Below are 23,846 nucleotides of genomic sequence, written 5' to 3' on the forward strand. Positions count from 1 at the left end.
AGTCTGTGGTCTGTGTTTCATCACTGGAGTTCCTTTCTACGTGAACTGTTACCATATTAGATCATCTTCTGGTAGGGATGTATCTTCCATTTCCATTTTCTTTGCCTCTGCCTTTATTTCCTAGACCAATGTTTTTCACAGGCAGTATTTTCTCTTGTATTTCATCTCCACTTTCACTCTCATTCTCTTTATTCCCCATTTAGAATAGAAAAATCAAGATTCTCTGGAGGACTCTGTCCCTCCACACCAGTCCTCCTCACAGCTTTTGGTTCTGTCTTCAAGTAGTATCTGTGGTTTCAAGATACTTTAATTTGATAGTCTTTCTGCTTCCTAGATCAGATAAATTTAAATTACACTTGTTATTGATGAAGGGGAGGAAAGAGTTAGTCAGTATGTTCACCTTGACCTCTACTCTGCCAAGGGGCTGTCAGTCTTCTGAGCTGCTTCTTAGTGTGGCTCCCTTGTTTCCAGTGGCGTGTCCTCACGCCAGTGCATCTTTCCTCAGGCCAGGAAACGCAGCAGGAGGATGACTCCCTGCCTTCACAGGAAAAGGGAAAGCACCAGTTGGCATTGGCCTATTAGGTGTTGCTTTAAAAAGAAAATATAATCTTGTTGATGAGACATGGATTCAAAAAGGTGTGCCCCCTTGGACACTTTGTAGCCTCTTAATCTTACCAGCTAGTGTTGTAGGGTTTTGTTCCTGAAGGAGTAGGAGGGGGTAGCTAAGTTGAAGGAGGAAAAGCAAGAAAATGACGAGTGAAAATTGTGAGGTTCTGAAAGGCATTTGGGTTAGCTGAATAAAGGAAAAAAGAACTGATGCTCATAAGCTCTGTCAACTCAGCAAAGTTAGGGCCCAATTTTAGTAAAGGTCAAAGCTCTATGCTCTGTAAGCTTATTTTGGGGGTGGGGAGTGGCGGAAGAGGAAGAGATGAGAATTCTTTTCTTCTAATTCCTTAGCAAAAGTTCCTTTTGAGAAACCTTATTCTTATATTGACTTAAACAAGAAGGATAGGAATTTTTCCAAACGTCTGTATAAAATGCCTTCCACATCATAAATATTCGGTTAACATATCCTTCATCCTCCTCTGCCTCCACCCACAAAGGTGATGTTGGTGGCAAAACTAGATCCATTCCAGAACCAGGGAAAGAAGAGAGAATTATGAACCCCAAAGGAATGGAGTTAGACCAGCCATGGCTTTTAGTAGCTTCTTACAATGGCTCCTGTCAGGGGAGCTTGAGGGCCAGTTTTGAAATGTGAAAGGAAATCTTTATGTAGTTTTATACGTAGAATTGCATTCTAAGCTCTGAGAGATTGTTGAAGGATGAACTGTCAGGAGATCTGAAATTCTTTCAGTGTCACCACTGACTGCAGAAATTGCTTTTCTTTACTGTTCTCTGATCCTTGCTCCCAGTTGTTACAGTTTGCTTGTGTTCGGGAATAGTGGTGGGCCAGGAAATAGCTCATATTTGCAGAATCCTCTTCCTTCAGCATGACATGGTGATGATATCAGGGAAAACAGGAATTCAGTAAGTATAGGCTGACTCAAATTATACTTTGGGGTCTTCATCTGTTTGCAAAAGAATTGCTAATTATTCACTTGAGATTTGGAACTTAATGCACTTTAGGGGTTTCATAATAAATAAACTAATGAAATTGAAAATCACCTTCAGACAAAAGAATACTTGACATTTTCTGTCATAAAACAGCCTTTCCATGTGCTTGCTACTATAAGAAATAGGTTTGGGGCTGGCCCCGTGGCCGAGTGGTTAAGTTCGCGCGCTCCGCTGCAGACGGCCCAGTGTTTCGTTGGTTCGAATCCTGGGTGTGGACATGGCACTGCTCATCAAACCACGCTGAGGCAGCGTCCCACATGCCACAACTAGAAGGACCCACAACGAAGAATATACAACTATGTACTGGGGGCCTTTGGGGAGAAAAGAGGAAAACAATAAAATCTTAAAAAAAAAAAAAAAGAAATAGGTTTATAACTATCCTGTGAAATGCTTAATTCCCAGGGCAAGAAAAATTCTTAGAGGAGTTTAGAATGTCAATTCCATTACAATTTAGCATTTTCCCTTTTTTCTGAAGACTGGGAAATTTGGGATGTACTATCCATTATCAGAGCTAATATTCACTGAGTACTTAGCATAGGCTGGCAACTGTTCTAAGGGTTTTATATATAATATATCTATTTAATCCTCCTTATAATCATAGATAGGTGCTAATTATCCTCCTTCTAATTTTGCAAATAAGGAAATTGATGCACATGGAAATTATAGTTCGCCTAGAAGGATTTGTAGATGGATTTATTACCAGACAACTGCTATATTATTTTACATCTCTCTTATTGTTTGCATCTGCATACTACAGGACAAAGTCACCTGTACTCTACATGAGAAAAACTCATCTGTGGTCTTTGAGTGATAGTTAGACAGATGAGAAATGTTTCCAAAGGTTTTCACATTTCTAAAAGCATTTTGAGAACGCATATCTGAGACCATTCCTGAATTTTTAACCCCAGCGTCACCAATTCAGAATTTCCTGTGTATACTGAAGTTTACCTTAAGAAATGGTCAATTCCTTTGAAGCCAAAGATCTCTCTTAGGATTTCTTGCTTCTCATCCATAAATCCTTTCTGATTAGGGACTTAAGGACGGGCCAGAAGCCATCTCCAGTCGTCTTCAGAATCTTGTGGGATATTGATCAAGGGGTGGGGAAGTAGGGGGGGAGGTTGGGTGTTTTCCTCAGATATCATAGCTGGGATCTCGGGGTCTCGTTCTCTTCTGCTTATTTGCACCTATTGGAAAGTCTGTCTCTCCTCCTCCCCCTCCCTCATACATATGCCTCTTTGGAGGCGAATTGTCTTCTTTGTTTTTTAATCTTTACTGCCCTAACACTGACTATGGTACTTTATACATGTGAATGTACTTGGGTTGAAATTTCACTTATTTTACCATTAGTAATCATTTAAGTCACAGAAAAAATCCACGTTAATATTAAGTTTAAGTGGTCATTCAGTTTTAAAGCTTTTGACATGGAGATTGTTTTAGTTGTAGAGAATAAATTAACACAATTAAATATATCTAAGCAGCTTTGATTTTAAACTCAATGAATCAATAAGTATTTGTTAAATTTTGAATTATGTATCTAAATCTTTTCTTGGTACCCGAAATAGGCTTGTTTCTTCTGTGGGGAAAACATCAAAATACCAAGTCACAGTGCGTGTTTTAAAATGCATAAGAAAGTTTTGGATGTTGTGAGTTCCAGTTAATTGCTTGGGAACTTTGCCATTTCAGAAAGGTTAAGTAGCATGCCCAAGGTCATATACCGATAAATGTTAGACCAGTGATCGGATTGTCTGCCTTCACATTCCAGATATTTCCTTACACTGTTTTGCAGTGTAAATAGGTGGTTAAGAAGATGCCAAAGTAGATATCTGGGTCATCTTCTGAGAAGGCAGCTTTCAATTAGATGTAGAATTTTGTTCTACCGTCCATGTTTCTGGACATTTTTAGGGTAACCCCAGTGAAATCAGATGGATGTGTTAACATTCACATTTTCAAGGACACAGTTTTAAATATGAGTTCCCACATTCTCCAGCTGTATGACCTTGAACAGGTTAGTTAGTTTCTCTAAGCTTCATTTTTCTCATTTATAAAATAGCTATAATTCCTATCCCCTCCTGCCAACATTTTATGAGAATTATATGAGATAATATTAGTGCGTGACATTTATAGACATTTGACAAATGTTGGTTCTCTTAGCCCCCTCCTGGGGTTGCTAAGAATGGATGGAATCTTGCCATCACAGAGTGGAGAATTTTCTTTTTTTCTTATCTTCATACTCTCTGAACTTATATGTAGAAGTCCTTCAACTTAGCACATGCCTGATTAATATTTGTTAAACCATATTCCAAAGGTATCAGAAAGACTGAGTTCTGAAACAGAAAATTGTATTCCATTGGCAAATTTAGTAGCAGACTATTGTTTATGACCATACAGCTGAAAATTACTGAGCCATATTTGGTAGTTTATACCCTCTATCAAGACAGATAGGTCTCTTGGGCCTGCCTCTTATAAGGGGCCCCAAAATGTTACACAGTATGGATAAGAAAAAGGCTTTATGGAGGAAAGAGAAACTCACCAGGAGCTCTCTGGTCAGAAAGACAGAAATGCATGAAGTGCCTCATTTTGCATCATCCTATAGAAAAGCATTTCAAAGCTGGGACTTTAGCTAAATGGAAAACTACCTTGTCCTTACTTTTCTCGCTTAGCCTTCGATCAGACTGGCCATGGTTCTTACATAGGTATTTGGATGGGCATAGACGATCAAGTCCAGACTCCCCATATTACCTTCACAGAGCGCTTTGAAGGATCTGGCCCCACTTACCTTGCCTACATGATCTCCCACTGCTCTGTAATGGGTGAGCCCCACCTCATCCTTTGTTTTTCACTTCCTCATCTACTCCTTTCCCCTTTTTTCTTTAAGATCCAATTCAAACACATCTTCTTCAATGAAGCATCTCTGAACATGTACCAGAATAATCAATCTAGTCACTGCTATCACTATGCCATCTGTGCTCCCTGTTACAGTGCCTATCCATCTGCATTGTCACTCTCACCAGACTTCCAGTTCCCTGAGGGTGGAGACCATGTCTTAATCAATCTTTCATTCATTTATGCATTCAATGACATCTATCCAGGGCCTGTTATGTGCAGGGACTGTGCTGGGTCCTGGAGATACAGTGGTGAGTAAAAGCACATGTGATCCCTGCCCCCATGGAGCTCACCATCTAGTTGGAGAGACAGACGTCACCAAGTACTCACCAAGACAGAGCTACATCTGCACCTGTGACTTTGTTATGACTGGGGGGCATATGGTGTCATGATGCCAGCACCAAGGGGAGTTGACGCGGGGAGGTCAGGGAAGCCTCCACGAGAAGTGAAGATTGAGCTGTGAGGGACTGGAACACAGCCTGTCTGGCTTCAAGCCTACGCGGTCACACTGTACCTGCTCGGAGTGGTCATGCTGCAGGCTTGGGTCAATGAGAGAGAGCAGGTGAAAGACAGTAGGATCACTTATCTCAGTTTAAGTTGTTAAAAGTTAATTCTACTAGAACTGCAACATGACACTGGGTGATTAGGAAGAAGTAATAACCAAAATAAAACTAATAAAAATAAATCCTCAATATGCATTTTCTATTTATTAATCCAAATCTTATTTCTCAACTGAAAGTCATCAATACAAAGTCACTGTACCCTACTTCTAGCTCCCACAATATCCTCCCCTCCCCCAACACACACACACAAAGGTGGATTTATAATCGCATAGCACGTGCAGGCCAATATTGATTCTTCAGGGCCCATGGCCTAGGGGATTCCACAGTCAGAGACGAAAGGAGATACTTGTATGGAACTAGAACTCTCTTGGTACAGTTATTCTTCTAGTCCACATGTGTCCAGAGCTGACCAGGCTCTTGAACTTATAAAAGAAATACTGTAGAAGGCCTCATCCCTGTTCTGAAGGAGCTCACTGCTCCTTCATGTATGAATGTATTCAGACATGTATGAATAAACATTTGAGGAAGCCATTCGAGACCTGGTATAACAAAGTGCTACAATTGTCAGGACAGAGGAGGTAGGTTTTCACAGAGAAAGAACACCTTGTTCTGGCCACAATAGTCTGGAAGACTTCGAGAAGCCGGCCGGCTTGAGTCATGCCCTGAAAGGTTTGGATTAGAGAAAAAGAAACAGTAACTACTAACGTGTATTGTATGCCTATTACATCCTGGGCACCGTGCTAGGCAATGTTTTATTTCACTTCGGTCTCATCACAGTCTTGCAAAGCATATCTGCATATCCCTGTTTTACAGGTAAGGAAACTAAAATTTTTGGTTAATGTTATCAAATATTGTCTACATTGCACAATTTCTTTCTTAGACCTTCCTTTATATTTTCATACTTTCTTGTTAGAGAAATACACCAACTTCATCATGATTGAAGACAACAAGGAAAACAAAGACCATTCTTTAGACAGGGGAAGAGCAACTCTCATTTTTTCCTTAAAGAATGAAGTTGGAGGACTTATAAAAGCCCTGAAAATCTTCCAGGTAAGCACTCTCCATATTTCTGCATAAAATTCTGCTAAAATGAGTCTCTAAAATTATATTTAAAATATAAATTATTGTAAATTCTTCAGAAGTGGACTACAGAAATTTCTTAAGCACTTAAATTTCTAAAATATTGCTCAATTCTAACAAATGGACAAGGGATACAAGCGATTTACAGGAGAGGAGATGCAAATGCTAATAAAGAAATGGGGGAGGAAAGATTCACTTCATAGATTTCAGAGAAGAAAATTTTAATTAAATAAAATATTAAAATTTTAATGATATTTAATATAGCAAAATAGCAAAGATTGTACGATTATACCGTTTCCTACTGCCAAAGCTTCCATGTGTTTTGGCACTTAAATACACCTTTGGTGTGAGGGTAAATTGATGTGACATGTAGGGAAACAATCTGGCAATATGTATATTATGAGCCTTAAAATGTTCATATTTTTTGAGCCAGTAATTCCACTTCCATAAATCTATCTTAAGGAAATTGGGGTCAGTCAGGCAGAACACAAACATTTACTGAGTACTTCTGTGTGCCAAGTCCTAAGGATGTGGATGTGATCCAAGGAGACACAGTGCCTGCCCTCACGGTGTGTATAACCCAGAGGGGGAGACAGACACTAAACAAATATTGTAGTAAATACATAATTACATGCGTGTAAAATGACCTGAAAGAGAAGTACCAGGTACTATGCTAGCATTGAACTGGGGACCTAACCTGGTTTAAGGGCTTAGGGATACAAAGATTTGTTTATGGGAACTAAAAATTATAAGCAAACTACTTGTCTTAAGGTAGGGGAGAGGTTAAATTATGCTACGAGAACATCACTGAGATTGAGCTTTTGCTCTGGAGGCAGATGACCTGGGTTCAAATCCTTGCTCTGTCACTTACTGGCTGGGTGATCATGGGCAAATTAATTAGTCTCTCTGTGCTTCAGTCTTTACATCTATAAAACAAGAACTCTACCTACCTCAGAGGGTCATTGTGAGAATTAACAGAGTTAATATATATAAAGTGCTTTGGATAGTTCAAAGTACATTATCAATAAATGTTGGCTATTTTAAAAATCAAGTTCACATCATATGACGTAATATTATATAGCCATTTGAAAATATTTCAAAGAATTATCATTTCAAAATATAGACAAATAGTCTAGAAGAGTTAGAAAAGCATCAGTTTTCCCACCCAACACACCATATCCTCAGTCCCACTCCGTGGACTATGGCAACCTTTTTTAACTATTCTGTTCCTTAGTTCCTTTGATGGTAAGTTTATAAAATGTAAATATTGCTCTTGTAGCTCTCTTTGAGTTATCAACTTCATACAATATTCATTTACTCTCTTTTGTGAATGATACTGTTACCACCTCCCTCCTTTCTCCCTCCTACTCCTCCTAAAATTTGATAATTACGTTACTTTAAGCTCTTCTATTGATTACCTTTGAGTCTCTAAATAATATGTCTTTGTTTCTTCTTCCATCAGCTGTCTTTTTAAATTTTATTTCTAATCAAAGAATACTTGTGTATGGTTTAAAAAGTCAACCCACACTATAAAGCTTGTGAAGAAAACAGCAGTCTTCTGCTTCATCTCTCTTCTCTCCTGAGTTCCATTTAATGTTTTGGTTAATCTTGGGTGCGGAGAGTTGAGTTCATCATACTCACTAAATACTCCCTAACCGTGTGCCTTGTTTAATTGATTTATGCAGCCTCCTCCTGCTTTATTTCCTCGTTCCACTCCATCTCCGATTCTTTCTTCTGATAGACAACTGCTCTGAAATGTTTAATCTATACATTGAATTATTTTTTGTGTGTACTTGGGGACGTGTAGAGTTTTTGTGCAGCATTGGTAACTTATATAAACGTTATCGTGTGGTACGCTTCTTCCTTCACTCAGCACTGTCTTTAAGACCTACCCATGCTGCTGTGTGTTGGTCTCATTTGTTCTTCTAGCGGCTGCATAGTGTTCTGGGATGCATCCACTCATTTTACTTATCCTCAGCCTACAGGAGGCAACCATTTCAATTCTTTTAACTATATTTTCTACCATTCAATTCCATATTTATAAACAATATACTTATTATGCTACTATTTCTTGCTTTTTTCAATTGTAGGTCTTTCTGAGTGATTTCCTACAATGGAAGTAAAGATTTAGCTTTCTTGACACAACTCCGTTTCCAGTGGCCCCCTCAACTTCCTTTTCCCCCCACCTTCCCAATGAGGTTATGTTGCCATTTTTGGCTATGTCAGTTTTTAGTGTGTCTATTCTTAAGATTATGGAAATCTTGTTCAAAGAAGAGCCATGTTATTCATTATTGTGAATCCTGCTTTCTTGTGCCACTGGATTACAGTCTAGTGTTTAAGAGCATAGACTACGGAGCTGGGCAGCCTGGGTTTGAATTACTTGTTAGCTGTGTGCCTTTGGGCAAACTGCTTAACCTCTCTATGCCTCTATTTCTGTAATTGAAATTTCTGATAGGGAGTGTCTCTCTTACTATCTGAATTTTCCTTGATCTTCTTGACTAAATTTTTCTTCCAGATGGACTTTTAAATTGTTTAGGTACGTTTCCTCACCAAATATCATCAAGATTTTGATTTTGATAGCATTCAATTTATAGATTAATTTAGGAAGGATTGATATTTTATGTTTTTTCTCCAAAAACATAATTTAGCTTTATATTTATTCAAGTCATCATTCAGAAAATATTTATGAATGCATTCTCATTGTAGAAATTTATAAGAAATAGATTAAATGAAACTCTCCTTCACTCCTGATCAATTCCAGTCCATTTTGTAACTGGCTTTCTTCTATTGATTCCATGATAAATTCTGTGTTCCATGATAAACCCTGCCTATTCCAATTTCCCAGCATCCCTGATACTCCCTCTCCTTTCTCGGTTCATGTCCCGTGATAATTCTTATCTCATCCCTACCTTTGCTCGTACAGTTTCTCCTGTTTGAATCCTCTTTCTTCCCTTCTGTCTTCCTATTCTATCTGTTCTTTAGGACTCATTTCAGTTCCTATCTACTCCGTAGAACCTTCTACTCTCTCTAACCCATGATGCTTTTTCCCTTTGCCAAACATCTTCTGCACCCGAACACTCATTACTTTTGTTTTCTCTTAGTCTTTCGTGCTAGCCAACTAGGTTAAACTCCTTGTATGTCTTACCCTTTTTCGTCTGCTTCACAGCTCTTATCTGGCTACATAGGTGTTTGCTAAGTTAACTTAGTTTGAACTGGTTAGTACTGAAGATCATCTACTCTAATCTTCTCATTTTTTAGATGAAAAAACTGTTGCATGATTGTTTCTTATGTTTCATTACTATGTCTCCACTCCTTTTCCTCAGCTACCCAAATTGGTGAGAGAAGATGCCCTCCTCCCACAGGTTTGCACATATGGCACCCGTAGCCTGGGCTGCACGGCAAGAGAACAGAAGAAGCAATCTGGTTCAGCTGGTTACTAAGTCTGTAGCTTAAGAGATTTGAGGTTTTAAATACTCTGGGTTCACGCTGTTCATCTAATTTTGCTAAATGCATTTTTGCAAGGAAACTTTTCTTTCTAAAGGACTAACATTAATATCACTTTTTGAAAACTGGCTTTTATTTATGATAATTTTCAAAAGGTTCTTTTTTATCTGGGAGAGTTGGTATTTTGATTTGAAGTCCAATCAGTTCCGGCAATCTGAGAAACTTCTAGTGAGTGTGATTTTATCAGTTTCTGGGGGATGTGATGAATTTTTCAAACTTTCTTGAATAGTACCTAATATTTAGGGAGAATTATTTTGCTGTTGGCAGCACTAAAAACAGCCTTTTTCCCCTTTGGCTATTATGACAAGTGTGAAGTTGACTTTTAATGGTAATGAAAGTCATCTTCTCAGAGACTATTATCATCTGAGGCCACTGAGGCCATCACACGTGATCTTGACCTTCTGTTTTACACAGGAGAAGCATGTGAACCTGTTACATATCGAGTCCCGAAAGTCAAAGAGGAGAAACTCAGAATTTGAGATTTTTATTGACTGTGATATCAACAGAGAACAACTGAATGATATTTTTCACCTCTTGAAGTCTCATACTAATGTTCTCTCTGTGAATCCACCAGATAATTTCACTGTGAAAGAAGATGGTAAGTTTGAAAAGTGAAAATACGACTCAGAAGATTATGTTCATAATCTGTGTGTAATCTTGTATTTATCTTAAAGGCATGAAAGTGAAAATAAAACACTGTCTCTTCAAATTGCTCACAGTTTTGTAGTGAAGGGAACACAAAATATAGTTTGCTCAAAATGCGAAAGAAAAATCATCAAGCAACATTTTATTACATGTGAGAGAAGTGAAAGGAAACTTTGAATATAAGAAAGAATTCAGCATAGTTAGAAATCAACTAAGTTATCTCCATTTCCAAATCATCAAGCATTTCTTGACTTCACAAACCTCCGTTCACAATCCCTGAGCACTTAGAAACTCTCACAGGGCTTAGCATTAGTAGAGTAAGTGAATATTTGAATTTGCTGAGAATGTTGACAGCTGCTGACAACTATGATGTGAAATACACTCTGTACAGCATTCCTGCCTGTCCCCACTCCCACCAAAAACAATTGAAAAAGCAGTAAAGCCTTCTGAAGTTTCAGACACTCAGATCGCAAAGATATAGGCTAAGATCTTCCATTGTGAAAAAACCCTGGTAGTTTACTTGGGGCAAAGACAAATGGATAATTCAGCCAGGTTTTATATAGAGTATTCAATTTAAAATAATCCCTTCAGATTACGTCACAGTGTTTGGGGTATCATCAGAGCTGATATTTGTCTGCTATGTGTTCGTATGGCTGTACAAGCTATTACAAATTGATGTACTTCCATTTCTGCCTGGCAGATAGCTGCTTCCCTGAGTCCTGTGAGTGCCCCCCACCACGTGTGAAGCCAGTGTGCTCCAGATCCTCCCCGAGGAGTCCTCTCTCCACCACAAACAACTAAAGGGTTAACACCTGGCCGAGCAGGAGCCTAGGGCTCTGCTCATGTCTATTTTAAGTGTTTAGTGCCCCTGTTGTATTTGCTAAACCTCTTGAATAGCACTTCTGGATTTGTTAGAAAGAGCGTTAGACTGGGGCAAGAAGGATGGAGTTCTAGTCCTCTCTCGTCCATTAGGAATGAGTTACCTTGGAGAAATTACTTTACCTCTCTGTACTTTGGTTAGCTCATCTATTAAATGAAGAGTTTTATAGAGGCTAAATGGTTTGGTTGATATTTAGGGCACATCAACTTGTATCAGATATTTCTACCAAGAAATGGAGAAACAAAAATATATAGTCCCTATCCTGGAGTCATTCCCATTCTTTTGTGTGAAACAGACACATAAACAGATGCATTGTAATAAAATATAGTAAAAGCTTTCAGGGGGCCGGCCCCGTGGCTGAGCAGTTAAGTTTGTGCACTTTGCTTTGCCTGCCCAGGGTTCGCAGGTTTGGATCCTGGGTGCAGACCTACACACTACTCATAGAGCCATGCTGTGGCAGCATCCCATATAGTAGAACTAGAATGACCTACAACTAGGATATACTACCATGAACTTGGGCTTGGGGGAGAAAAAAAAAAGAGGAAGATTGACAACAGATGTTAGCTCAGGGCCAATCTTCCTCACCAAAAAAAAAGCATTAAAAAAAAAAAGCTTTGAGAGAGTTAGAAATATAGTGTCATAGGAACACAGATGACAAAGAATTAGCTCCACCTACAGGGTCAGTGAAGGCTCATTTGACTTGTATCTTGAAGGATGAGGAGAGTCTCAGGAAAATAGAAGGATGGAGTGGAGTGGAAAGTGGAGTGGGATAGGTATTCCAGGCAAAAGAACAGCATATGCAAAAAGCCAGAGTCTTAGGAGGGCTTGTATGTCTGAGGAATGATGAGAAGATCAAAGTGGCAAAGACATAAATGATCTCCAAGGTCCCATCATCAACAAAACTTAACAATCAAAGTTCTTACTAAATTTGCACTTAGTCTGTAAAGTTGCACATCTTTATTCTGTTTTTTTTTTTTTAAGATAACTAAATATGTGGGTTAAGTTGTTTTGTTTTTCTTTTTAAAACTTTTGGTCTATTATTAAAGTACAGCATTTCTCCAACAACAGGTTGGTAGAAAATCAACCTGATGACTCAAAAAAATTTTAAAGCTCAAAAATTTTGAATGAAATTTACTTACTAGAAATAGAGTAGTTTACTTGTATAAATTTTGCCTCAATGTACGAGCTAAAATAAAAATCTCATCCAAAAGCATTTATGGCTTTCTTAATTTCTTCTTCCTTATTGCCTTATTTGAGACTGTCTCTTCAACTTTTAGTGGTTTTTGTATTTTGCAGATATGGAAACTGTTCCTTGGTTTCCAAAGAAGATTTCTGACCTGGACCTTTGTGCCAACAGAGTTCTGATGTATGGATCTGAACTAGATGCGGACCATCCTGTAAATATTCCTTTTTTTGAAAGTAATTTAAAGCAAACTAAAAATAAGGGCAACTTTTTGTTTTTTCCAGAAAGTGCTTATTCTAGACTAAATAAGATCTCATTTTAATCCGGATTTCAGGAAGTGTTAGTAGGCTTCCACATTGGTGGAATTGAGACTAACTGCCTGAAGAACATCTAACTTCATTGGCCCCAAAACATCTGCCCCATGCCTAGCATTCCTATTATTGAGAGCTATTTCAAGAGTTATACTAAAATGAAGACAGTGTCTGCAGTCAGTTTTTATTAAAATGGCATGAGTTATTGGAAAGCGGAGTAAATAGAGGAAGGAGAAAGACAGCACTCATGCTGCCCAGGATAATTGGTTTATTAGGCAGTCGATGAACTCGGAAGTTGTTTCCTTGGAAAATTATATGGGATACAGTACAGGTGTGAGTTGGAGAATTAGTAAATCCTGGGCATTAGGATTGGTTAAGGAGCTCTAGGATACTGGGAGGGGAGGAGAGAAGAGAGCCACAGACCAAGGATTTAATTCAGCTTCTACCACTTATTAGCTGTGTGAATGTGATCTTATACTGCCTTAACCGCCAGCTGATCCGTTCATTTATTCTATAACATCTTATTGAGTCACTATTGAAATTAATAAATTGCTATACCTGTCCTCAGGGAGCTTACAGTCTAGTTGGAAAGATAAAGCACGCATATATAAATAAACACACACAAGGTAAAAAGTAAAAAGTGTGCTAAGTGGCATGAACAGATTGCTTTGAAATATACACAAGAGAGCAAAGACTTCTAGCTGAAGAGATCGGAGAAAGGCAACATTTTTACTGAGCCTTAAGGGATTTTGGCAGGAAAGAGACGGAGAGGAAGGACAATTCATTGCAATATGAGCAAAGGTTCAGAGGCAAGAAAATTTGAGGGATGTTTTTGGAAAGATGAATAAATAAGTTTTACTGAGCTGCTACTTAGTCCTGCTGATTTTCACCTCCTAAATATTTCTTAAATTTGTTCTTTATTCATTCCTATGACCATATTCCTTAACTGGGCTCCCTGCTTCCAGTCTTACTATCTCAAACCCATCCTCCTCTTAGTCACTAGAACGATCAAAAACCTCAATATGATCATTATCTTTCTTCTGCCTAAAAATCACCAATGGTACAATAGGTACATATCTAAGAGAACTGAAAACATATGTCCTCGCAGAGACTTGTACACAAATGTTCATAGCATCATTATTCATAACAGCAAAAAAAAGGAGACAACCCAGATGTCCATCCGCTGATGAACGGATAAGTAAAGTGTGCTATGTCCGTAAAATGGAATATTATAGGCCATAAGAAAGCGTGAAATACTGATATGCTAAAACATGGATGACCCTTGAAAACATTATGATAACAAGAGAAGCTGGCCACCAAAGGCCGTGTATTGTATGATTCCTTTTATATTTTAGCACCAGCCAGGTGCGTCGTAGGGGCTCATGAATCTGTGTTAGAGATGAGTCTCATTCTCTCTTTGCACGTGTCCTCCTCTTCTTTCCTAGTATTTGCATTATTGGCTATTTCCTCCTGGGCTTTGCTTTTTGATGCCTTATTTTGTCTATTTTTTTCCTAAATGTTTCTCGTAGATATAAATTCTAACATTGCTCTTTTGTCTATTTTTTTATCATTGTGTGCTTCTGTAAATGATGAATATGTTTGCACTTTGCAATAAAAATATAAGGTTAGATTCAGTTGAGTCATGATTTCCAGTATTATTAATTACTATTTTATTATGAATTCCTATGACAGGAAAATATAAGTGAAAATGTAGTTGAACATTAAGAAAAAAAAACTCATCCTTGGAAAAGAGCCATGTATTTAACTAGGGTGGTGCTTTTCTCATTCCTCAAACTATTTTATTTTTGTAGCCACTATAGTATCTTTGTATCAATAATACCTTTTATCTTTGTAGCCACTGTAGTATAAAGCTCTAGTGTGGTACTGACTTTGAAATAAAAATGATCATAGATTTCTAACAATGCTTGCTCATAATAACAATTATGTAGCCCTTTAATATAATAGCTCAAGTAATAATGAAATGTTTCCTATATATCATTTGTCAAGGATTTTTTAGTGTGAATATTTAAAAACTTGTCTTTAATTATCAGGGCTTCAAAGACAATGTCTACCGTAAAAGACGAAAGTATTTTGCAGACTTGGCTATGAACTATAAACAGTAAGTGTATTGTAAAAATAACTTATCCAACTTTGAAATAATAAAATAATAGAGTACACTATGCTCATTTAGTAAATAGAAAATAAGTGCTACTGTTGATTAAATGCTAATTCAAAGTAACTCCTTCCCTGTATCTCACTAGTGGAGACCCCATTCCTAAGGTTGAATTCACTGAAGAGGAGATTAAGACGTGGGGTACTGTGTTCCGAGAGCTCAACAAACTTTATCCAACCCATGCGTGCAGAGAGTATCTCAAAAACTTACCTTTGCTTTCTAAATATTGTGGATACCGGGAAGATAATATCCCACAACTGGAAGATGTCTCAAACTTTTTAAAAGGTAATAAGCTAATTAATTTTTTGGAAGGGGAATGTTGAACTCTGTTTTGATCATGATAGAATTCTTAATAGAGGAATAAGGTCCAGTTATATGGGAGGTCAGAATTTTCCTGTACTCTGTCCTGGAGTATCGGGTACAGTAGTTGGCACCACATTTGAAGAGGGACAATCACAACCTGGAGGAAGTGTAGAGGAAAGTGAGCAGAATTATAAGGGGATTGGAAAATGTGTCATATAAGTAAAGTTTGAAGGACTCTTAGGGTGTTTAACTTGGAGATTTAGGGGACATTACAGCTATATTTAAATATTGGAAAATCATTTTTATGTAATAGAGGGTTACTCGGTGGCCCTAAAGTAAAGGACTATTGAAGAGAAACTGCAAGCTTTTGGCTCAGAATGGAGAAGACCTTGCTAAAAGAGCCATTTGAAAATAGAACAGGCTCCTGAGATGGTTAGTTCCCCATCCCTGGAGGTATTTGCAAGAGCGCCACACCACTCTCAGGGATGTGGTGGAGGAGATTCAAGCCACTTGGCCAAGGTTGGAGCAGATGATCTCTGAAGCCCTTTCCACACCAAGATTTTATCAGTTTCCCAAGGGAGGAGATGTGCTAGCAGGAACATAAACAAAGGGGAAGGACAATTGTGTTCCTTGTAGTTCTTCATATTTATTTGGCCCAGGCCTCCTTGTTTTTTCTATCTAATATAGGAAGTAAAATGGTCACTGATTTCCAGAGTCTAGAGAATGTAAGAAAAATAAAAATCTCCTTTGATCACAGCAGATTAGCACCTTAGCGGAAAAAAGAAGTTATGTTTTTGATTCAGAGTTTAGTTTCTTCTCATCATGGTCTGAAATTACTCTCTCTGAATTTCTTACATAGACTGTTACAAAAATCTGCATATCTATTCAACTCCATAATTATCATCACTCAACCACTATACACAAAACGAAGAAAGACTAAACAGGAAAGGGCAATATAGTTTTTACAAGGGAATAATTCACTTAAGTTGTTCCTACAAAAACTGGATTTTTATAAAAATACTGATTAAGGATGACAGAGAACCAATGCACATGACCTCGTGGGACATACAAAGATGGACAAGCAGATGCTACAGAAGTTGTCATCAAATCAAATTTTGCATAAGATTTGGAGGAAATATTTGCTACAGATACAAAACTGAAAGCTGTTCACTTAGGGTCTGGAGCTTGCATGGCTGCAGAACATTTTGCTAAAGGTATTTCAAGGGAAAGTGTCAAAGAGAGCAACCAAAATTAAAAGACAGTTCAAACAAAACATTAGTTGGAAGAGACCACCTGCGCTATCAAATACGGTGGCCACTAGGCATATAGTTGTTTAAATAGTTAAAATTAATGTAAACCAAAATGTTAGTTTCCTAGCTGCACTAGCCACATTTCAAGTACTTAATAGCCACATGTGGCTAGAGGCTACCCTATTGGGTAGCCTGGATACAGAACATTTCTATCATTGTGGAAAGATCTGTTGGACCATGAAGTCTGCATGTCAGAGTGGGAGAATCCGAGTACAAAGCAACTGGGTGGAACTGGAATACCAGAGTGTGAGGGTTTGAAATGAAGGGCAAGATTCAAGCTTATAGAGATGCCCTGAGCCAGTGCACCCTAGTGGCTGCCCCTTCTACAGCGGGCATGCAGTCTTAGCTGTTGAGGGATGGAAGAGCATCATCCGGTTTAGATAAAATAAAGAAACTACAAGAGGTAGTACTGGCTTAAAATGACATAGATTCAAGAGTAGTTCTGGTCCAAATTAGTACATCTTGTTACTAAGTTATTTTTTGAAAAGAAAGTAAGATTGTCTAGGGGGTATTCTGAACTCTTTAGGCAGGCAGCAAGGTGTAATATAAGGAAACCCGAGTTCTCATTCTACCTTTATCATCTACTGTGTGGCCTTGGGCACAATATTGAGTCTCTGAGCCTCAGTTTTATAGTTGTCACAATGAGGAGAATAAACTCATCCTGTAAACATGAAAGGAGATCTGATATGTGAAAGGTCTAACTAATTGCCTGGCCATGGTAAGTGCTTATAATTATTACTTCCCCATAGTACACATATAATAAATTTTTAGTTTCCATGTCCTCCCTCAACATGTTACTTGGTGCCACTGGCAGAATTAAAGTGTTGAAGTAAACAGTCTGTTCTGGTGAAGATTTTCTTTCTGTCTTTCTTTTTTTGGTGAGGAAGATTGGCCCTGAGTTAACATCTGTGGCCAATCTTTCTCTTTTTGCTTGAGGAAGATTGCTGCTGAGCTAACACCTGTGCCAGTCTGCCTCTATTTTATGTGGGATGCTGCCACAGTGTGGTTTGATGAGCGATATCTAGCTCCGCGCCTGGGATCCGAACCTGCAAACCCTGGGCTATGGAAACGGAGCCTGAAAACTTAACCACTATGCCACGGGGCCGGCCCCTGGTGAAGATTTTCTGTTTTCTCCTTTGCTTTGCAGAGCGCACAGGTTTTTCCATTCGTCCTGTAGCTGGTTACTTATCACCAAGAGATTTCTTATCAGGTTTAGCCTTTCGAGTTTTTCACTGCACACAGTATGTGAGACACAGTTCAGATCCCCTCTACACCCCAGAGCCGTAAGTACTTGCACTTCAACTTTCATTCATCAAATAGCTATTCGTAATAATGGTACCTACCTCATGAGGTTTTTGTGAAGATTAAATGAATTCACGTAAAGCATTTAGAACAGTGCCTGGCCCAGAACACATGCCCCATGCTCTATGTATGTTCTCCATTGTTAGTACTATTATTAATTGGCAGCCTGTTAGGTGCCAGGTGCTGTTCTAAGCATAGGAAGTGTAACGCTGAAAAAAATCAGACAAAAGCTTCTGCCTTCATAGAGCTTATATTCCAATGGAGAATATAGATAATAAACAAATCAGTAAATATATGTATTATTTCAGATGGTGATAAGTGCTGTGGAGCAAAATAAAGCAGGGAGAGGACATAGAGTTGTGCATGGGAGGTGTTTCTATTTGGAAAACGGTGATCAGGGAAGGACATGCTGAGAAGTGACATTTGAGCAGAGCTCTGATTAAAACCCCTAAAGGAATGGAGGTCATGTGGCTGTTTATGGGTATCTGTATGCACTTATGTGCGTGTGTTTGTGAGTGGCCAAGGTTTTGAACCAAAATAGTTTCTTTATTTGTATTAGTGTCCTTTGTGGTTCATTTCCAAGTAGTGCCACCTGATCAATCTGAAAAAAAAAAAAAGATCAGATTAATGGTTGGTTGTGCATTCATGAGAAGCATCACAGTGTGACAAGCTTGTACCTCTTTTTCAGAGATACCTGCCATGAACTCTTAGGTCATGTCCCCCTTTTGGCTGAACCTAGCTTTGCTCAGTTCTCCCAAGAAATTGGCCTGGCTTCCCTTGGAGCTTCAGAGGAGGCTGTTCAAAAACTGGCAACGGTATAAATCTGGAAATAGCTGTATAGATCAATAATTCTTACCTGGGGTGGGGTCTGAGTATTTGGGTAAAGTGTACATTCAAGATGACCATTTGAAAATTTGTCTTAATTTAATTTAAATAATTTAAATAACACTAAAGGAGGATGTAAAACTTTAAGATTTATCAAAAGGAGACATGAGCTTTAAAAAAAAAAAAGGTAGAGAAACTCTGGAGTACAATAATGTTAGTAGTTTGTATATCTTCTTTTTTCAACAAAAATGATAGATTCCCTAAAAATGATGCTAAAAATATTTTTGAGCGCAAGGTGCTAGACATCGTGCTGGAAATACAAAGATGAGTAAGGCCTGGTTCCTGCCTTCAAGGAACCTACACACTTCTTGAGGAGACAGTTGTGTTAGAAGGAGATGAGGTCTCTAGAGAAGTTCAGGCAGAGAGCTCTGGGAGTGCAGAGAACTGCTTGGGGCCGCTTTCATGGAAGACGAACATCCGGACTGGCCCATGGAAGAGAAGTAATGTTTTCATGTGCCGAGAAAGGAAGGAAGAACATCTCAGCATGAAGGCACACAAGAAAAGACAGGGAGTGCTTGTTGTAACTGGGGAAATGACAAGAAGCTGGAGCAGCCTGTGAGAGTGGGGGATGTGGTATGAAATAAGCTAGATGGTTAGAACAGTGCTTCTCGAATTGTGGTTTGGGGACCTCTGGGGTCTCTGAACGCCTTTCACAGGGTCCTTGAGTAAAAAGATCCATTCAAAGTGCAAAGTGGATTTGAATGTAATAGAGTTCATTGATGTGGTTTCAGATTTCACATTGCAGCTGAACTTTAAGAAACTACTGTTGAGTTTTGATGGAATATCAAAGAAGAATATCCACAATTGTCTGAAAAGGCTATTACAATATTAAACCCTCTTCCAACTACTTATCTGTGTGAGGCTGACTTTTCTGCATATACTTTAGCCAAAACAACATATTGCAACAGGCTAAATACAGAAGTAGATATGAGAGTCCATCTGTTTTCCAGCCAGACATCAGAAAGATTTGTAACGATGTAAAACAATGCTACTTTTCTCATGATTTTTGTTTTGTACAATATGGTTACTTTTCATTAAAATGTCTATATTACCATAAAATGGTTTATTATATTTTAAAATTAATTAATAAACTTTAAATTTTTCTCAGTTTTATTTCTTGATATGGTAAATATAGCTCGCTAATACCCAGATAAACAAAAGGTCTTGGGGTCCTCAGTAATTTTTAAGAGTGTGTAAGGGTCCTGGGAACAAAAGTTTGAGAAGTGCTGGTTTAGAACAAGACCGATTGAAGAAATACTTGTGAGCTGGTCTGGGGGTCTGGGGCTTCATTCCAGGGTGCTCTGGGTTGGGGATGAAGAGCTGTGATTTGTTATGTTGAGTCACTCAGGATGTGAAGTGATGTCGATGTCCTTTCGCAGTGCTACTTTTTCACTGTGGAGTTTGGTCTGTGTAAACAAGACGGGCAGCTGAGAGTCTTTGGTGCTGGATTACTCTCTTCTATCAGCGAACTCAAAGTAAGAGCTGTAGATCTTTGCACATAACCATACCCACTTCATAGAATTGATACGACCTGAAATTATATTTGGATTTGAACAAGAGCTTACTATGGAAAATACTTGGGGTGGCAGTAAACATTACTTAAGAAACATTTTTCTCTAATTTCCAATTTAAATAAAAAAACTATGTTAAATCAGATGTGCAGGAAATACCATCCAAGGCACTGTCTTGCTCTCAGGAAGCTGACCGCCTGGTGGTGGGTACAAGTCGTGTATAGGAGTAACTAGTGCAGGGTAGAAAGTAGGTGCCATAATGCAGAAATAAAGAAAGAAAGATCCTTGGGTGCCTCCGACATGGAGAAGAGTGTTAGAACAATGGAGGTGATCTTGGGGCATTTATGGGGAATAGCAAGCTGTTTGTTTTGCTGGCATATATTGTGGGGGTAAATAGAGCTGTAGGAAATAAGTTTGGAAGTGGAGGTTGGGGCCAGTGCCTTAGTAATACATTCAGAGGTGTGCCGATTCGGGCAGTTGTGTGTAGATGTGATCCATGAAAATAGATAGCAGTCTTTGATTCGCTCACTCTCCCTCCTCCAGCATGCACTTTCTGGCCATGCCAAAGTAAAGCCCTTTGATCCCAAGATTACCTGCAAGCAGGAGTGTCTCATCACAACTTTTCAGGATGTCTACTTTGTGTCTGAAAGCTTCGAAGATGCAAAGGAGAAGATGAGGTAAAGTATATCTTCCTCATGACTTGATTTTCCCCTGCGAAAGATAGGTCCAATAATGGTAATGAATCGCAGAAGTAAACAGCTGGATATTTAGAATCTTACCCTACGCCTCTGCCTGTAACACATCTTTCTTTCATAACAAATATTTAGAGTATGTTGTTTATTATGATGCTCGGTAGCTGCAAATATGAATCAGATACATTGACAAGTTGCTTTTCTTCCCATCAGAGTTTGTAATCTAAAAGAAAAATAAACTACACACAATGAAACATTGTTCTGCACTTATTCAGGAGCAATTTATTCCAGCTAGGGGAACAGGTAAAGCTTAATGGCATTTGAGAAAGGATTTGAAGGATAGATAGGATTTAGATATGTTAATTTTTTGGCCAAAGGACAGCATAAGAAAGGTAAGGAGATAGAAAAATATAGGAGATATGTGTGAGGCATTCAAAGCTGCTTTAATTATCAATCAGCTAAGTGTGTTGTTAAGAAAGGATATTGGAGGCAGAGAAACTGCTTAGGAGATTCTTGCAATACTTCAGGTGTAAATAAAAGCCTGAACTCTTTAAAGAGAGAGGTAGTAGGAAAGGAAAGGACTATAGGAGCAGAATCAACAGAACAATTGGTGGAGGGCTTATGATGCCACATTGTGATGATGGAGATAGATGGGGTTGAAGACATATTCCTTGTCTTCCGGGGTTTTCCCTTAGTTGAGGAGTTGGGCTATGCACAGAATCAAATAACAATCCCAGCAGGGCTCCTTCTAGCACATATGGCACCTTCGTGCAAATTAGAAGGAGAGGTCCCCCTGGGTTGACCAGGTGTATTGCAAGCTGGATTTCAACCCCTACTCATGTACAGTTGTCCTCAGCTGTGTCCTTAAAGGTCCTGAACACAATTGTTCTTGGGGGTGCCAAACGAGAGGTTCAAATGTTGGCTAAAGAAGGCACAACTTTAATGCTTGAAGAAAGGGTAGAATTTAGGTCATTTGAGAGAAGTCTAGAGGAAAACATTCTAAACAGAATGTATGTGGGTAGGAGGCAGGACTGTTCTTGGCCTGTTTCAGTGTCTGTGTGTGTGTGTGTGTGTGTGTGTGTGTAGGTGTAGTTATGTAAATCACAACTGAGGGGTCTGTGTCAATTATTGTCACTGTCTACTGATAAAGCTACTGTAGTTGGTCTCCTTACTGTATAAAGTAATGAATGGTTACTAAAGCCATCCACAGGATCTTTCCCCAGTAATACAGGGGCAGATGTATCCATGTCTACTTTCGATTTCCTACCCGTGTGGGATTCCAGGGGGCCTCTGCACATGCAGCGTAGGGAAGTAGCTCAGATTGGTTGCACGAATAGCTAATGAGATTTGTCTTTTGCCTAGTGTGTGAAATAGTTTTGCTGTTATTTAATTTTCATCATTTTCCCCCTAGAAATTGATTGCCTCTCATTTGTTTTCTTAAATAGAGAATTTACCAAAACAATTAAGCGTCCATTTGGAGTGAAGTATAATCCATATACACGAAGTATTCAGATCTTGAAAGACACCAAGAGCATAACCAGCGCCATGACCGAGCTTCAGCATGACCTCGATGTTGTCAGTGATGCCCTTGCTAAGGTCGGCAGGCAGCTGAGCATCTGATGTCGCCAGTCCTAATCCTGAGAGCAGCTGAGCATCAATTCAGAGGCCTGTGGGCCAACTCTTGCTTTTCTTGAAGAGCTGGTTGTGGGGGGGACTGCAGCCAAACAATATTCTCTATTCCCATCTCTTAATGGATCATTAGTCTTTGAAAATTTGTACCTGGATACTCTAGCTACAACTTATTCTTTTTCTAACATCTTTAGTGAAATATGATTCACATACCATACAATTCATTGACCACTTGCTTTTCATAGAGAACTTGTTTGACCCAATGGATAGATCTAGTCCCAGCCTGATTCTATTTTCCTCAATCCTTCTTGGCAAAATGACATTTATAATCATTTGAAGTATCTTAATGGGGTATTATGGAGCTGATTCATATTGTTATCTAAGATCCTCTTATTTCTGAAGTGTCTTACTTATCGATGAATTTGTGCCAAGCTTGGTCACATTCACATGCCTAAATTTAGTAGCCCAACTGTCTCCTCTGGTAGCATGAGCAAAGTGTAGAGGCCTTTGCACACGAAACATACCCAGTAAAGAGCAAGTAGTCTAGTTCAGGTGTAGTTTCCTGCAGGAAAATAGTAGCGGCAAAGTCTGGAAAGGTTGATTGGGGTATAATCCTTGAGATCAGGCTAAGAATTTGGGACTTTTTTTTGTAGCCACTAGGGAGTCCCTTCCAAGTGACCATCTTCCTTGAAACTCTTTTTCCTGTCTATGGCATTGCATCATGCTGGTTTGTTTTAGATTATCTGTCCTACTCGTGGGGCCAAGGGGAACTTGGTGGGGGTGCCACTTGCAAGGCCCATGTATCGTGATGAGATTGTCCTCTGGTTAGCAGGAGACAGCACTGCCAAAAGGAGAGTTCAAACTGAGAGACAAGAGAGAAGCACAAAGTTAAAGGTGGAAAAGCAGTGTCAAGTACTTTATTTCCAAGGTATAAGGTGAGACTGTAAATAGGAAGGCAAGTCATGAGGGTAGAGGGTGAGGAAATAAAGAAGAAGTGGAATGTAAGAAAGATCAAGAAGACCATTTCAGACCCACCACTGTAATAATGCAAGGGGTTGCAAGGATTGGTTATGTCGGCTGTATAGTTCAGGGAGTACTGATGGTGCTGTAGTACAGGCTTGATATAAATGAGTGAAGCTGAACTCTCAAATACATGCTGGGTCTCTTTATTTTGCTCCTTTCCTCCCCCTACCCACTAAAGGAAGACTTTCCTCAAATTTCTGTCTTTGGCCCTCCTCTCTCTGCCATCTCTTCATGAGAAATGTCATCCATGTCCACGACTTCAATTCTTATTTCAGATGACTCCCATATTTGCAGTGCTAACTCTGACATATTTCTTGAATTTTTGCCTGTTAATTCCAGCTGGCTGCTGGATATT

General features: G+C 38.9%; 1 protein-coding gene across 3 annotated transcripts; it reads left to right on the plus strand.

The window, feature by feature from the left end:
* The first annotated feature begins 1,986 nt into the window (after positions 1-1,986).
* On the plus strand, positions 1,987-23,610 carry TPH1 (tryptophan hydroxylase 1). 3 transcript variants are annotated; one of them, XM_046685027.1, is made up of 12 exons: positions 1,987-5,873; positions 5,974-6,110; positions 9,464-9,502; positions 10,059-10,242; positions 12,466-12,566; positions 14,715-14,782; positions 14,925-15,121; positions 17,597-17,732; positions 18,440-18,566; positions 20,016-20,111; positions 20,691-20,824; positions 22,285-23,610. In XM_046685027.1, exons 2-12 carry the CDS (start codon positions 5,994-5,996, stop codon positions 22,457-22,459), a joined length of 1,374 nt encoding a protein of 457 aa, XP_046540983.1. In that variant the 5' UTR covers positions 1,987-5,873; positions 5,974-5,993; the 3' UTR covers positions 22,460-23,610. The 3 variants fall into 3 exon arrangements, with proteins under 3 accessions (XP_046540983.1, XP_046540980.1, XP_046540982.1); XM_046685024.1 differs by having other exon boundaries at positions 1,987-6,110; XM_046685026.1 differs by lacking the exon at positions 9,464-9,502 and having other exon boundaries at positions 1,987-6,110.
* Positions 23,611-23,846: the final 236 nt, after the last annotated feature.

Source organism: Equus quagga, chromosome 14 (genome assembly GCF_021613505.1).
Source record: "Equus quagga isolate Etosha38 chromosome 14, UCLA_HA_Equagga_1.0, whole genome shotgun sequence".
NCBI lineage: Eukaryota > Metazoa > Chordata > Mammalia > Perissodactyla > Equidae > Equus > Equus quagga.